The sequence below is a fragment of the Saccopteryx leptura genome, chromosome 6 (assembly GCF_036850995.1).
Source record: "Saccopteryx leptura isolate mSacLep1 chromosome 6, mSacLep1_pri_phased_curated, whole genome shotgun sequence".
Taxonomy (NCBI): Eukaryota; Metazoa; Chordata; class Mammalia; order Chiroptera; family Emballonuridae; genus Saccopteryx; species Saccopteryx leptura.
This window is the reverse complement of record NC_089508.1, coordinates 75030085-75046595: the sequence shown is the minus strand read 5'-3', so window position 1 is coordinate 75046595 and position 16511 is coordinate 75030085. Positions and strand designations below refer to the sequence as shown.

At 41.9% G+C, this 16511-nt stretch overlaps 1 protein-coding gene across 2 annotated transcripts in view; it reads left to right on the top strand.

Annotated features, from left to right (window-relative positions):
* The window catches only part of SLC28A2 (solute carrier family 28 member 2), a 52979-nt gene that overhangs the window by 16780 nt on the left and 19688 nt on the right, over positions 1–16511 (top strand). For both annotated transcript variants that reach the window (XR_010752021.1, XM_066388502.1), the window contains exons 7-17: positions 3428–3541; positions 3911–3988; positions 5059–5139; positions 5844–5924; positions 7277–7402; positions 7478–7608; positions 8208–8376; positions 8573–8770; positions 9376–9457; positions 10743–10841; positions 11052–11163. Coding sequence is in view for 1 of the 2 variants with exons in the window: in XM_066388502.1 (XP_066244599.1) it covers positions 3428–3541; positions 3911–3988; positions 5059–5139; positions 5844–5924; positions 7277–7402; positions 7478–7608; positions 8208–8376; positions 8573–8770; positions 9376–9457; positions 10743–10841; positions 11052–11163 (1271 nt within the window). In the remaining variant the exon portion in view is untranslated. The remainder of the gene's footprint in view (positions 1–3427; positions 3542–3910; positions 3989–5058; positions 5140–5843; positions 5925–7276; positions 7403–7477; positions 7609–8207; positions 8377–8572; positions 8771–9375; positions 9458–10742; positions 10842–11051; positions 11164–16511) is intronic.

The window sequence follows — 16511 nt, the reverse complement described above, 5'->3', positions numbered from 1 at the left end:
ACCTACTATTATATAGATGTCACATCTGTGACAGGTAAAAACATGCTTTTTTGAAAAACAGCGCCATTTGTTGGACGTAAAAGCAACACACGCTATACTAAATATTTTACGATTATGTGTTGTGTGTTCTAGAGTCAGCAAGACAGACAATCTCTATATCTGCACAGACAATGGAACAACAAAAAATTTTGTATACCCACAAGCATTGTGAAATTAAACATATTAGAAACGTGTGCTTTCTCTTTTCTTTTCTTTCCATTTAACCAGACTGAGCCACAGCAATGCGTGACCGGGTACAGCTAGTTGTAAATAATGCTGCGATGAACTAGGGGTACATATATTCTTTAGAATTAGTGTTTTGGGTTTTTTCAAATATATTCCCAGAAGTGGAATCACTAGATCATAAGGCAGTTCCATTTTTTATTTTTTGAGGTAATTCCATGCAGCTTTCTACAGTGGCTGCACCAATCTGCATGCACCACCAACAGTATATGAGGGTTCCCTTTTCTCTCCATCCTCTCCAACACTTGTTTGTTCATTTATTAATGAGAGCCATTTTGACAGGTGTGAGGTGATATCTCATTGTGGTTTTAACTTGCATTTCTCTGATGATTAGTGACATATTTTCTTATGTCTATTAGTTATCTGTATGTCTTCTTTGGAGAAGTGTCTATGCAGGTCTTTTGCCCATTTCTTAATTGAACTGTTTATTTGGTGTTGTTTTATAAGTTACTTATTAAGGCTATTAAGCCCTTATCAGATGTGGTGGCAAATATGTTCTCCCATTCAGTTGGTTGTCTTTTTATTTTGTTGATGGTTTCCTTTGCTGTGCAAAAACTTCTTAGTTTGATGTAGTCCCATTTGTTTATTTTTTTTTGTTTCCCTTGCTTGAGAAGATATGTCATAAAAAATATTACTACAAGAAATGTCTAAGATTTTACTGCCTATGTTTTCTTCTAGGATTGGTATGGTTTCAAGTCTTAAATCCATTTTGAATTCATTCTTGTGTATGATGTAAGAAGTTGGTCCAGTTTCATTTTTTTGCATGTATCTGTCCAATTTTCCCAGCACCATTTTCTGAATAGACTATGTATATTCCATTGTATGTTCTTGCCTCTTTTGTCAAATATTAACTGATTATAAAGGTGTTGGTTTATTTCTGAGCTCTCTATTCTGTTCCATTAATCTATATCTCTTTTTATACCAGTACCATGCTGTTTTGAATACTATGACCTTGTATTATAGTTTGGTATCAGGTATTGTGATACCTCCAACTTTGTTATTCTTTCTTAATATTGCTGAGGGTATATGGGGTCTTTTTGGTTCCATATAATTTTTTTTTTGAGAAAGAGAGAGAGAGAGGAAGGGAGAGAGATGAGAAGCATCAATTTGTAGTTGCATCACTTTAGTTGTTCATTGATTGCTTCTCATATGTGCCTTGACCAGGGGGCTCAAGTTGAGCCAGTGACACCTTGCTCAAGCCTATGACCTTGGGCTCAAGCCAATGGCCTTGGGATCTGGTGTCCCCATGCCAAGCTGGTGATCTCATGCTCAAGCTGGCATCCTCAGGGTTTCAAACCTGGGACCTGAGCCTCCTAGGTCAACACTCCACTGCACCAACACTGGTCAGAAAATTCCATATAAATTTTTAAATATTTGTGCTATACCTGTGAAATATTTCATTGGTATTTTAATAAGCATTGCACTGAATCTGTAGATTGGTTTGGGTAGTATAGACATTTTAATGATGTTAATTCTTCCTATCCATGAATACAGTATATGCTTCTACTTATTTCTTCAATTTCATTCTTCATTGTCTTATAATTTTCTGAGCACAAGTCTTCTTTTTTTTTTTTTTTTTTTTTTTTTTTTTTTTTTTTTTTCTCATTTTTCTGAAGCTAGAAACAGGGAGAGACAGTCAGACAGACTCCCGCATGCGCCCGACCGGGATCCACCCGGCACGCCCACCAGGGGCGACGCTCTGCCCACCAGGGGGCGATGCTCTGCCCATCCTGGGCGTCGCCATATTGCGACCAGAGCCACTCTAGCGCCTGGGGCAGAGGCCACAGAGCCATCCCCAGCGCCCGGGCCATCTTTGCTCCAATGGAGCCTAGGCTGCGGGAGGGGAAGAGAGAGACAGAGAGGGAAAGCGCGGCGGAGGGGTGGAGAAGCAAATGGGCGCTTCTCCTGTGTGCCCTGGCCGGGAATCGAACCCGGGTCCTCCGCACGCTAGGCCGACGCTCTACCGCTGAGCCAACCGGCCAGGGCAGAGCACAAGTCTTTTATATCCTTGGTTAAATTTATTCTTAAGTATTTTCTTTTTTTTTTAAAGATTTTATTTCTTGATTTTAGAGAAAGAAAGGTGATGGGTGAAAGGCAGGAAGCATTAACCCATAGTTGTTGCTTCTGGTATGTGTTTTGACTGGACAAGCCTGGGGTTTTGAACTGGCGACTTCAGCATTCCAGGTCAACACTTTATCCACAGCACCATCACAGGTCAGGCTAAGTGTTTTAGTCTTTTTGAAGTGATTGTGAATGGGGTTGCTTTGTTAGTTTCCCTTTCTGATAGTTCATTATTGGTATATAAAAAAGTAACTGATTTCTGGATATTTATTTTGTATCTTGCTACTTTACTGAATTCATTGATCAGTTCTAGTGGGTTTTTTGGTGAATTATATAGGGTTCTCGATCTATAGAATTATGTCACCTGCAAATAATGACAGCTTTACTTATTCCTTTCCAATTTGGATGCCTTTTAGTCTTCTTCTTGTCAGATTGCTGTGGTTAGGACTTCCAGCACTATGTTGAATAGGAGTGGTGAAGGCAGACATCACTGTCTTGTTCCTGATCTTAAGGGGAAACACCTATAGTTGTTGCCCAGTTACTATGATGTTGACTGTGGGAGGACTAAGTTCTTTACAGTCTCTGGAGTTTGCTTTATTGATGATTTTGCTCCTAAGAGAAATTTTAAAGTTTTCAGAGGCTCTAGATCACTCATTTTCAAATGGTAGATGTAATCTATTAATGAGCCTTGATATCAAATTTGTGGATCTAGGACGATGTTAAAGAAAGAACAAAAGGAAAAAAAGGAAAAAGAAAGAAAATAAAACACAGTAGAGAAGCAGCTTGCATTGCACATAGTAATATTAAAGTATTGGTTTCTGATGCTTCTGTTTGTATTTATGTATGTATGCATGTCTGTCACCTAACCTGTAGGCACAGTTTAAAAAATATATGGACATATGTCGCCTTTTTTATATATTATTGCTGTTTCCCTTGTTCACTACTCCACCCTACCCCAGATTTCCTGTTAACATCTTAGGTTAGTTTCACCCAGAGTACATTTAGCCATGTTTAAAACCCCAACCAGATAATGGACAAGTATGGTTTAGAATTCACTTTGGAAAAATGTTCTTATTGGTCCCAGGTGTCCTGGAGGACAGTGCTTTGGGGCCTGGGTCTTCAGTTTGTCTTTGGGATCTTGATCATCAGAACTGATCCTGGATTTAATGCATTTCAATGGCTGGGAAACCAGGTTCAGGTATGAGAAACTGAATGTGAGGGCTCTGCTCTTTTAGAATCTTAGAAAAAGAAGATTTGGGGGAAATATACAGAGATTGGACTATGTCTTGTTAATGATGGTGGTGGGAAATCGGGCGGGAAAGGAAAGAGCATACTATTAGGGGAAAGCTAATCATGTAAATAAAGAGAACTGAACCGCTCGCTCAGTGTTCTGTCATTCAGTGAGTGGCTTGTGTGTATACAATCTGCCCCCGTGTTGTCTAAAGGAGAGCAACTTTCAGTAATGGCAGTAGGACCTACTCATGCGTGAGGCTGATTGAGTATTTCTCTGTGTCCTACTTTGCTTCACTATTGTTCACTCACTCTCTCTCTCTCTCTTTTCTTTCAGATTTTCCTGAACTACACTGTAGCTGGCTCCAGCTTTGTCTTTGGGGATATGCTGATCAAGAGTGCCTTTGCTTTTCAGGTCATATCTGTGTTTTAGGCAAGAATGAGGGTCAGTGTGGGGAGAGGTGTTAAGCAGAGGATGAAAATGTGTGCCCAAGAGATATATACCATATATATATGGCTAATCTATATACCAATTTGACCCTAAGAAGAGGATTTGATCCCATCAGTAGAAGGAACGGCACCAATCTCTTGCCCATTGATTATTACCATCCTGAAGTTGCAATAAAATAAGAGCAAGGGAGAAAGGCTCAGGAAACATCTTCTTGTGGCTTAGTACTAATGGGATAATAGATATGTGATATATTTATAATTTATTCCTAAACTAGCTTATTTTTAAATATCCACTGTATCAGCTGCTCTTGGAAAGCTGAGAACTTAATTTAGAGGCCTGAAACAGTCAATTTATGGCATACATGAGCACATTCTTACAGTAGTCCCCCGTTACCTGCAAGGGATACATACATTCCAAGACCGCCAGTGGAAGCCTGAAACTTCAGATAGTACCAAATTCTATATATCCCACTTTTTCCTCTATACATACATACCTTTGATAAAGTTTAATTTATAAATTAGGCAATTTCACAGATAGAAGATTTGTTCTTATCATACATATTAATGACATCAGCATATGATATTTTTCTTTTCTTATTAAGTTAATAATGTCCACTTTTTCTCTTAAAGGAAGCACTTTATGGATTCTCTTTGGCATATCCAGATTTCCAGCATCACTAGTCTTGTGCTTTGGGGTCCTAAGTAAAATAAGGGTTACTCAAACACATGCACTTAGATACTGACAGTTGACCTGATAACTTAGCCAGCTACTAAGTGACTAATGGGAAGGTAGATAATGTATACCAAGTATATAGTAGACAAGGGGATGATTCATGTCTGAGGCTGGACAGAGCAAGACAGCACAAAGCATCATCATGCTACTCATAATGGCGCACAATATAAAACCGATGAATTGTATGCCTTACATATTTTCTGACCAGTTAACTGTGGTTAGCAGAAACCAGAGAAAGTAAAACCATGGATAAGGGAGGGCTATTGTAATATCTCATTAGTTGCATGTCATTCTCATTACAGGCCTTACCAATCATCATTTTCTTTGGATGCGTGATGTCCATTCTCTACTACCTGGGCCTTGTGCAGTGGGTAGTTCAGAAGGTGAGTCATTCTCCCACCCCATTCAGGAGGTGCGCTTTCATTTTATGATCTGTGAAGAAGCATGAAAGTGACATTTACTTTGAAAAAATGCTCATATGTCTAGATGTTAAAACTGATATAAAAAGGCAAACTCTCAAGCATGCCTGATATTGGATGGTGAGGCCCAGGCTATAGGTAGGCTGAGGGGCAGAGCAGGAAGAGAAAATGGACTGGATTGCCATTTCACACTGAGTTATAATCTACGAGTTCTGGAAGTCAAGAGTCCTGAGTTCAGGTCCAGGCTCTGTCTGTAACTTGCTTTGTGGCCTTGAGCTCAGCACTCCACTTCTCTCAGCCTTAGTTTCCTTACCAGTAGAATGGATGAGGGGGAGAGGGATTTGCTGGATACTCTCCAAGATTCCTGCTAATGTTAACTGTTTAAGTCAGTGATTTCCAACTGGTATGCCACAGGAATTTTTTAAACATGCAATACCTGACTATTTAGTCAGGGGCACTGACCTCTGTTCCCTTAGATTGTCAAATAAAAAAAATGGCAACAGCCAACACAACAAAAGCCATCTGGTCTGAATGAATCAAAATTATACTCATTGTTTTTCAGATCTGCAAAAAATATGTATCTTTTGGTGTGCTGCAGAATCTTAGTAATTAGTTTATGAGTGTCATGAAGTTGCAAATTGCTGGCTTAGGTCTTTGTTTCCCTTTAGATCGCCTGGTTTTTGCAAGTCACCATGGGCACCACTGCCACAGAGACCCTGGCTGTGGCAGGAAATATCTTTGTGGGTATGGTAAGTACCCTTCTGATCTTTTTTTCTAGGGAAAAATAATGTGGCAGAAAACAGGTTGAAAGAAGTATTTTTTCCTGAGAAGTCAAATAAATGAACTGTATGGGCAGCCAATTGCTGGTAAAAAAACAACCTCACAAGTTCAGAGGAAACTCAGCTCATTGCTTTTACCTTTCATGTGTGATAATACTTACCTGGGCACAGTTAGTTTGGACATCTTTAACCATGGATCCAACTTCTTACATGGGAATTTGGGGAAATATGAAGGTTATTCACTCTATGGCTCTGGTTTCTCCGTGTGAGCCTTGTTTTCCAGGATCTCTAAGGAGGCAATAGCTTGCCTTGCTCAATGCTGACACCAAGGCTCTTCCCCATAACACACTGTTTAATACATTCATATGGAATAGGTGCTCGATATATGCTATTGACTGATGAGCTCAATTTCAGGGACAGTGGCTTGTCAAATTGACAAGAAATCAGTATTGGGGTCTTTCTCTTTTAAGGCCCTATGTTTGTTAACTGTTTCTGAAGCAATTTTCAGAGTACTTACTTCTGCATCCTTCTACCATAGCACACCATGTTACTGAAATTATCCACAATCAGCTTAGTTTCTCTGCCAGACTATAAGCTCCTAAGAGAAAGAACTTTGCCTTGTTTGTGTTAATATCCCTAGCATCTAGTACAGTACTAAGTACATAGTTGTCACTCATTAAATGATAAAGAACATTATCTTAGGTTGATACTAAATACAGTTTACAGGGTTGGGTCTTCATAACTCCATATTATTTTTACAAACATTTCTATTGATTCATCAACATTAGGTTTTAATAATCTATTTGCAATGCATTTAATGAGTACTTTTTAAGCAACTAATATGTGCTCAGGAAGTACACTGTATTGTGTAAGGTCATTGAGCACAGCAGGTCCTCGAATAATGTCTGGAAAAAAAGTATTTCATTCAATTTTGTTTCATTATAAAGTTGATGAGATGCCATAGGAACTTAACTTTTGTTTATATCAATTAGTCTATGGTAAAACTGGTTTCATTATACATTGTTTTGCTGAAAGTCACAGAACCTATCTATGTTAAGTGAGGACTTACTGTATATTTCTCTTCCATAGCATTTTAAAACTTAAATAAATGAGATAAACATGTATGAAAATGATGAGAACAATGCCAGCCAGGATATGATTTGGTGCCAGAGAGAGTAAGGCTGATGCTGGGAGGGCCTATAAATAGAGCTCCATGCTGGAAGGGCACCTCACTAGAGGAATGTGTCCCTAGGGCTGGGCTGGACACTCTGGGGTAGGGGGTTGCACCATCTTGAATATGACTTGCTTCTCCTTGTTCTTAGACAGAGGCACCTCTGCTTGTCCGTCCCTACCTTGCAGACATGACACTCTCTGAAATCCATGCAGTGATGACTGGAGGGTTTGCCACCATTTCAGGCACTGTGTTGGGAGCCTTCATATCCTTCGGGGTAGGCACAGTCTGTTTGCTCTCTTCTGGGTGAGCCCAAGTCTGCAGACACTGATTCCTCAGTCTGGCCTTACAGATTGAAGCGTCATACTTGATTTCTGCATCTGTGATGGCTGCCCCTTCTGCTCTTGCCTTGTCAAAGCTGGTTTATCCAGAAGTGGAGGAATCCAAGTTTAAGAATGCGGAGGGGGTAAAATTGCCCCGTGGGTGAGTCCAATGAGGCATATAATTTGGGAAATGGTGAGTCACAAGTAGTTCTGTGGGGCCCTGGCTGGGTAGCTTAGTTGGTTGGATCATCATCCCTACAGGCTGAGGTTATAGTTCAGCCATGGTCAGGGCACATACAAGAATCAACTAATGGTGGCATGAATGAGTGGAACAACAGATTGATGTTTCTCTCTCTCTGTCTCTATCTCTCTCCCTTTCTTTCTAAAAATCAATTTAAAAAAAAAAGAGTAGTGCTGTGGTGGTGGCAGCTTTAAGTGTCCTGGAGAAAGAGTTGTCTGACTCCATATCCCCTCTCCTCTACCTCTATCTCCAGCTAACCTGTTGATTTTGTTTGTTTAATCCTCCACCCGCCTCTGTCTTCTGCATACAAGTATTCTCTGTCCTGGTGTCAGTGCAGTTTTATGGCAAGTAAATCTGACACTGCTTCAGTGTCATTTCCACCAAAAGGGTCACTAAGGAACTCCATCTTGCACCTTCCTTCTTCACTCCTGCACCACAGAGAAAGTAGGATTTCTTTTCTGTGAGAGACTGAAACTAATCCAGACACCATACTCTTTTCCTATGCCCAACACCTACAGGAAGGAGAAGAATGTCCTGGAAGCTGCCAGCAATGGAGCCACAGATGCTGTAGGCCTCGCTGCTAACGTTGCAGCCAACCTAATTGCCTTTTTGGCTGTGTTGGCCTTCATCAATGCTGCCCTCTCCTGGCTGGGGGAACTGGTAGACATACAGGGGCTCACTTTCCAGGTAAAGAAGGCATTTGCTGGGCTATTCCTCTAGTAGGCCTAGAACTGTGCATGCCCACCTGACCCTCAGTGAGCTAACTGAGAGCATAGATAGAAGAGTGAAGGAGACTGAATTAAGGCTCCAGAGAAAGTCTTTGGGTCCTGACCTGTGTTATATGTTCTTTCTTTTCCTGGAATATGTCTTTCTTTTTACCTAGGTTATTTGCTCCTATATCCTAAGGCCCATGGTTTTCATGATGGGTGTAGAGTGGGCAGATTGTCCAATGGTGGCTGAGATGGTGGGGATCAAGTTCTTCACAAATGAGTTTGTGGCCTATGAGCAACTGTCTCAATACAAGAACAAACGTCTCTCTGGAGTGGAAGAGTGGATTGGGGGCAAGAAACAGTGGATTTCTGTAAGTGACAATCCACAGAAGTATAAATTGTTTGGGGGCAGACAGAAAATGTTATGCAAAAGTTTCTTTTACACCCATGGGTCCCTTTCCAGTGTCCAGGCCTAACCACAAAGTAAGCAGAACAGTATGCTTAGCTCCAGTGCCCCAGCTACCCTAGGTCCGTGTGCTAGTCCACCCCTACACTCTGACCCAACTTCTCCCACAGTGTAATTGTTGGGTCTTTACAGTTGGAGAAGTCCAGGTTAGACACTATTTTTCACGATCTAAGGTTTCCTTCTTTATTTATAAGTTTAAATTGCTATAAATGGATCTCTTTTCTCTCTCCCTCTGTTTATCTCTTCCCTCTCAATCATCCTCATTCTTGTGCCTTGTCTTTCATGGATTTCAAGAAAAAGAGTGTTGAGCAAACAGGCCCATTTTGGTTTCCATATCATTATTCCTATAATAACTCAGGAAGTGATTATTTCCTGAGCAGCTTTTTCATTTTCCTTAGGGCAGTATGGACAAGCCTGGGGGTTCTGTATCTCTGGAACTTCTGTCATGATTATATGACTGCACATTCGGAACTGAGTTTATTTATATTTATTTATTTTTGTTTTTCCCAGGTGAGAGCTGAAATCATTACAACATTTTCACTCTGTGGATTTGCCAATCTTAGTTCCATAGGAATCACACTAGGAGGCTTGAGTGAGTTAATTCATTTCCTCAGCTACCCAATAAGCCAGCTTCAGTACAAGTTGTGACCAGACAGAGAAGCTGATGGGAGATGGGCCCTTTCAGGTGCAGTTAATTTGGAGTTAAGGCAATCATGCTACCCAGCTATGCATGGAGCCCAAGCTGGGTTTATATTCTCAATTTCTGTTTCTCTTATTTCCTTCTGATGGGAGGCCCAAAAGACCTATTTTATTTTTATTTTCCCTTTGAGGAAGATTATAATAATATTACTTTTATTGTGCCATTAAATGGGCATAGTGAATATATAAATAAAGATACTTTAAAAAAAATTCAGTAGCAAACGTACTTTGTGAAATTAGGCTGCTCACCAGTCGTCTTCACAGAAGTAGGAGTTCACAGGGAATTAGGAGACAGATAAAATCATCAGACACATAAGGCAGATAGATAGTAAGAGCGAGTGGTATCAAGTGTTGGGTTAAAAGCTACAAATCACCAGATGTGGGGGGAATATTTGAAGCAGACACAGGCACATTTAGATTGCTGAAGATATTGCTGAAAGTGGGGGGTGGCTGGATGAAATAATATGAGGAAAGTGTAGTTGTCCTTGAGGGCCTGGGAAGGGAGAATGACTTGCCGATTCCAAGAGTTTCAAAGATCCAACTTAGAAATAAAGTCTAAGAGGGAATACAGTTCAGTGTGTCCATGTATTAGAGTACTCATATTCTGTGGTAGAATCATGAACTTATTTATTTGGTAGCTGATTAAACAATTTAAGGGTGAAACAATTTCCTTTGGTTTATTTTTTCCTTTTTGTTACATACTCATCTGTACTGTTCTAATTCTGATGCCTGACTGTGAGATTGCATCTCGCAGTAGGCTGTGCATCATGTGACTAAGGCTCAGAGGAATGTTGCTCCTTATCCCTCTAGCTCAACACAGTCCATCTAATTCTGGTCCCAGCTTAAGAGTGCAAATCTCAACTAGTGAACACCCAGGTATATGTGTCTGTCTGGAGCAAACTGGAGCCTTCCTTGATCCAGATACATCTTGGGGATGTTCATGGAACCACTGAGGTTAGGGTCAGACACACATTCCTTGACCTGGGGAATGTTTGAGTTAGAGAACCTTTAGGAGTAATGTATATACATGCTTCTTTGGGTACTGCTGGTTAGCCTCTGATGGTTAGTGGTAAAAAAAACCTATTCATTAGCTGTTCATTCTTCACTTGGGGCTCATGGGAAATACCAGAATCGGCTGGTAAGGAAGAGATCAAGTTACTTTGTTTTGTTGTCTGCAGCATCAATGGTACCCCACCGGAAGAGTGACTTGTCCAAGGTTGTGGTCCGTGCCCTCTTCACAGGTGCCTGTGTATCTCTTATCAGTGCCTGTGTGGCAGGTAGGTACCTCAGCTCAGTCTCTTGGCAGAAATCACATACCTAGATCCTGACAAGATCTCCCTCAGGATATTGATTTAACCATTTCACAGACATATAGAAAAGGCACCAAATCTATAATGTTCTCCAATTTATACCCAAATTATTAAGAGCCTTCAGGAACATGTGTAAAATCTTCCCCTCAGAATCGTATCCGTGTCTTCTTTATCCAGGAATCCTCTATGTTCCCAGGGGAGCTGAAACTGACTGCGTCTCCTTCCTAAACACAAGTTTCACCAATCGAACCTATGAGACCTATGTGTGCTGCAGAGAGCTCTTTCAGAGGTAAGTGAGCCCCAGGGTCCCAGCTCCCTCCTCTTATATGCTACCCTCAACTCAGGAATCTTCAGGGAATGAGGAGAAATAAGATCTTGAGAGTGTTCATGTGGATGCTGAATAGGATGTTTAAGAAGGAAGATGGGTGTTTGTGGCAGTCTAGATCTATGTTCTTTTCTCTTATTATCTCTAGTATGGACAGCGACAGATTTTACTTGTATTGGAGGGATACCAAGAAGTTGAAGGGCAGGGGAAGAAGAAAGGAAGTGTGGTTTCCCTGACAAGAGTTACTGTATTTATTGTGACTGAACTATTGTAGGTGAAGACTTGGCAAGGGTCCTAAGTGGCTAAAAAATTATGGGCCTTTTCAGACCGAAATGACAACTGAAAGAGGATGGAGTTGAATGGATAAAATCATGATGCATTCAGATATTTAAAAAAATATATCTGTTTACCAATTTCAGGGATATTATAATAGTTTTCTGGTTCCTCGTGTAAGGAGCTTGGAAGTTACCACTTGGAGTCTAACAAGTAAAAAACTGAACAATCTGAAAAACCTGTCATTCTTCTTAGATTCATAAGAAAGTGGTAAGGACACAAGGTAAACAACTGCCCCCAAGATTGGAGAGACAGGCGAATACAGGCAGTCATGGGTACTGGAGCGCAGACTCGTAAATGGAAACTGCTGCAGAAACCTATGCAGGGGTAGGAAAACCTGAGACTGTAATTGCTGGAGGCATAGTGAGGACAAGCCTGAGCATTAAAAACTTGGTGGGGGACAGTTGTAGGGACTCCCCCACACTTTGTGAATGTTACCAGTAGATAGACCACAGGTTCTCACAGTAAATAACAAAAACTCCCACAAAAAGCAGAGTACTCTGGTATACTTCAGAATTGTTCCTTTCTCCCCTCTCTTGTGCTTCCTGCTGGGTGAGGGGAAAGAGCAACCATTTAAAAATATATCAGAACACTCTTTTTTTTATTTCCTTCTGAACACATGTGTTTATTTATTTTGGATAAATACCAGAAATAGAATTGCTGGGTTCTGGAGTAAGTAGATAAATGTGTGATTAAAAATATGCCATTAGGGGCCCTGGCCAGTCGGCTCAGCAGTAGAGCATTGGCCCGGTGTGTGGAAGTCCTGGGTTTAATTCCTGGCCAGGGCACACAGAAGAAGCACCCATCTGCTTCTCTACCCTTCCCCCTCTCCTTCCTCTCTGTCTCTCCCCCCTCCAGCAGCCAAGGCTCCATTGGAGCAAAGTTGGCCCCAGCACTGAGGACGGCTCCATAGCCTCTGCCTCAGGTGCTAGAATGGCTTCAGCCACATCAGAGCAAGGCCCCAGATGGGCAGAGCATTGCTCCCTGGTGGGCATGCCAGGTGAATCCTGGTTGGGCGCATGCAGGAGTCTGTCTGCCTCTCCACTTCTAACTTTGGAAAAATACAAAAAAAAAAAAAAATTAAAATAAAAAAATTAAAATATGCCAGAAGTTGAACTATAGAACGGTAGAACAGTGTAGTCAAACAGAATCACTTTATTAGGTGCTCATTTAAGTATTAGCTTTATGAATTCTTTATTTTTAAATACACTGGTACCTTGAGATACAAATTTAATTTGTTCTGTAACCGAGCTCGTAAGTCAGTCAACTTGTATATCAAACTGCCGATACTGGACCCATGCACCAACGTGCCAACTAGTGGCAGCTTGCCGAATCATGACTCATATTTTGGAATTTCGCTCAGATTTCGAAAGAAAATACGGACCGAGTCGCAGCTTGTATCTTAAAAAATTCGTATGTTGGTCTGTTTGTATCTCAAGGTACCACTGTAATTTATTTTTCAATTATAGTTGACATGCAAAATTATATTAATTTCAGATGTACAAGACAGTGATTAGACATTAAATAGCTTCCTAAGTAAGCTTGTATCTTGTATCCATCTGACATCATACATAGTTATTATTTTTTTTATTTTTATTTTTTGTATTTTTCCGAAGCTGGAAACGGGGAGAGACAGTCAGACAGACTCCTGCATGCGCCCGACCGGAATCCACCTGACACGCCCACCAGGGGGCGATGCTCTGCCCCTCTGGGGCGTCGCTCTGTTGCGACCAGAGCCACTCTAGCGCCTGGGGCAGAGGCCAAGGAGCCATCCCCAGCGCCCGGGCCATCCTTGCTCCAATGGAGCCTCGGCTGCTGGAGGGGAAGAGAGAGACAGAGAGAAAGGAGAGGGGGAGGGGTGGAGAAGCAGATGGGTGCTTCTCCTGTGTGCCCTGGCCGGGAATCGAACCCAGGACCCCTTGCACGCCAGGCCGATGCTCTACCACTGAGCCAACCGGCCAGGGCCCATACATAGTTATTATTATTGTCTATATTGCACATGCTGTACTTTAAATTCCTGTGACTATTCTGTAACTACCAATTTGTAGTTCTTAATCCTTTCACCTTTTTCACCTCTACCCCCACCCCCTTCCTATCTGGTAACCATCAAAACGTTTTCTGTATCTATAAGTCTGTTTCTGTTCTGCTTGTTTGTTTTTTAGATTCAATTGTTGATAGGTATGTATTTATTGTCATTTTATTATTTGTATTATTTTTTTTGTATTTTTCTGAAGTGAGAAGTGGGGAGGCAGAAAGACAGACTCCCGCATGTGCCCAACCAGGATCCACTTGGCATGGCCACTAGGGGTTGATGCTCTACCCATCTAGGGTGTTGCTCTATTGCAACCAGAGCCATTCTAGCACCTGAGGCAGAGGCTGTGGAGCCATCCTCAGTGCCCAGGCCAACTTTTTGCTCCAATGGAGCATTGGCTACAGGAGAGGAAAAGAAAGAGATACAGAGAGAAAGGAGAGGGGGAAGGGCGGAGAAGCAGATGGGCGCTTATTCTGCGTGCCCTGGCTGGGAATTGAACCCAGGACTTGCACATCAGGGCCAATGCTCTACTGCTGAGCCAATCAACTGGCCAGGGCTATTATTTGTATTTTTGAACTTTTTTTTTCTTCTTCTTAATGAAGACCCTTTAATATTTTATGTAATACTGGTTTGGTGGTGATGAATTCCATCTGACTGATTATTTTTTGTTTTCTATCTCTATTTTTATGTATCCTCTCTTTTTGTTGTAGTTCTAAGTTTATCTACTCTTCTCCTAGGTTCATTGAGCATCCTAATTACCAGTGTTTTGAACTCTGTAACTAGTAGATTGCTTGTCTCCATTTTGTTTAGTTCCTTTTCTGAAGTTTTGTTCTGTTTTTCGTTTGGGACATGTTTCTTTGTCTCCTCATTTTGGTTGCCTCCCTGTGTTTGTTTCTATGTATTAGGTAGAACTGTTATGTCTGCCAGGCTTGGTAGAGCAGCCTTATATATATAGTAGGTGGTCTGTAGGTCCAGTGGCATAGCCTCCCTGTTTATCTGAGCTGGCAATCCAGATGCACCTCATGTGGGATGTATGCACCCTCCTGTTGTAGTGGAGCCTTCATTGTTGTTAATAGATTAATTGGGGAGATTTACTCCCAGGTCAGTTGACTGCGACTGGCTGCAACCACCATGGAAGATCAGCTGTGCAGGTGCCCACCCCATAGACCAGGACTTACTTCTGTGGGGCTCTGGTGCTCAGTGAGTCCACTCCTTGAGTGTGTCACTTGTGGAGGTGGTTGGGTAGTGCTTCAATGTGGTTTGAAGTTATCCACCAGTTGCACTGGCTCTGGGGTCCTCAGAAGGTGGAGGCCAAGGTTAGCTACAGCCTTTGTTCTGCCTAGGGCCATCCAGAATGAGCTACAAAGCAATTTGCAAATGGATGCTACTTATGCTGGGCTTGGAGGTGCCCAGGAGAGGCCAACCTTCAAATCAAGGCAGGCTGCTGCTAGTGCTGGGCCTGAGGCCACTTAGCAAGAGGTAAAGGGACACAGCAAGGTCAGGTGCTGCTTGATTGAGAGATTTTAGGACAGTCTGAAGCATTAGCCAAGACAGTTATTCATATGGAAAAACCACTGGAAGCAGCCTAGGTGGGTCCACAGGCTGGTTGGGGCAGGGTCTCAGGGAATCACCAAGGCAGGGAAAATAATGATAGCAGGCTGATAGAGACTCAGATATGGCACCTACCTGTCAACTCTGTGGGAGAAGGCTCAGAAAAAGACCAGTGGCCTCTGCTGGCACTTCTGTCTGGGAGAAAGCTGCCCCTCCCCTCTCACTATGATGCCAGACAATTCAGTCCCTCCTGTATATCCCTGGTGCCTTTGAAGCTGCTGCCCCAGCACTGGAGCTCAGAGGGAGTGAGTCCAAGTAAGTCTGTGCATGGGCCCTTTAAGAGGAATATCTGGGACTCCAGCAGCTCTTTGTCTCATTCAGCCACAATCCCCATTAGTTTTTACAGCCAGAAGTTATAGAGACTTCTCTTCCTGTTACTGAAACCCTGGGCTAGGGAGCCCAGTGTGAGACTGGGACCCCTTGCTCCTGAGAGGGAACCTCTTCAGCCAAGATATTCCTCCTGCTTTTTATCTGCCACATGTGTGTGGGACCCGCCCATTCCACAACTCCACCCCAACTACCAGTCTTAATGTAGTTACCACTTTATATCCTTAGTTGTTGGACTTCTGTTTAGCTAGATTTCAGGTGGTTCTGACTGATGGTTGTTTTGTAGTTTAGTTGTAATTTTGATGTGGTTGTGGGAGGATACAAGTATCATGTTTACCTATGTTGCCATCTTGACTGGAAGCTTATGTTTTTGTCTTTGTTTTTTTTTGTTTTTTTTTTTTTTTTTTTTAAATAAATTTTTATTAATGGTAATGGGATGACATTAATAAATCAGGGTACATATATTCAAAGAAAACATGTCCAGGTTATCTTGTCATTAAACTATGTTGCATACCCCTCGCCCAAAGTCAGATTGTCCTTCGCCACCCTCCATCTAGTTCTCTGTGCCCCTCCCCCTCCCCCCAACCCTCCCCCTGTCCCCCCTCCCCCCACCCCTGGTAACCACCACACTCTTGTCCATGTCTCTTAGTCTCATTTTTATGTTCCACCAATGTATGGAATCATGTAGTTCTTGTTTTTTTCTGATTTACTTATTTTACACCTTATAATGTTATCAAGATCCCACCATTTTGCTGTAAATGATCTGATGTCATCGTTTCTTATGGCTGAGTAGTATTCCATAGTGTATATGTGCCACATCTTCTTTATCCAGTCTTCTATTGAAGGGCTTTTTGGTTGTTTCCATGTCTTGGCCACTGTGAACAGTGCTGCAATGAACATGGGGCTACATGTGTCTTCATGTATCAATGTTTCTGAGGTTTTGGGGTATATACCCAGTAGAGGGATTGCTGGGTCATAAGGTAGTTCTATTTGCAGTTTTTTGAGGAAC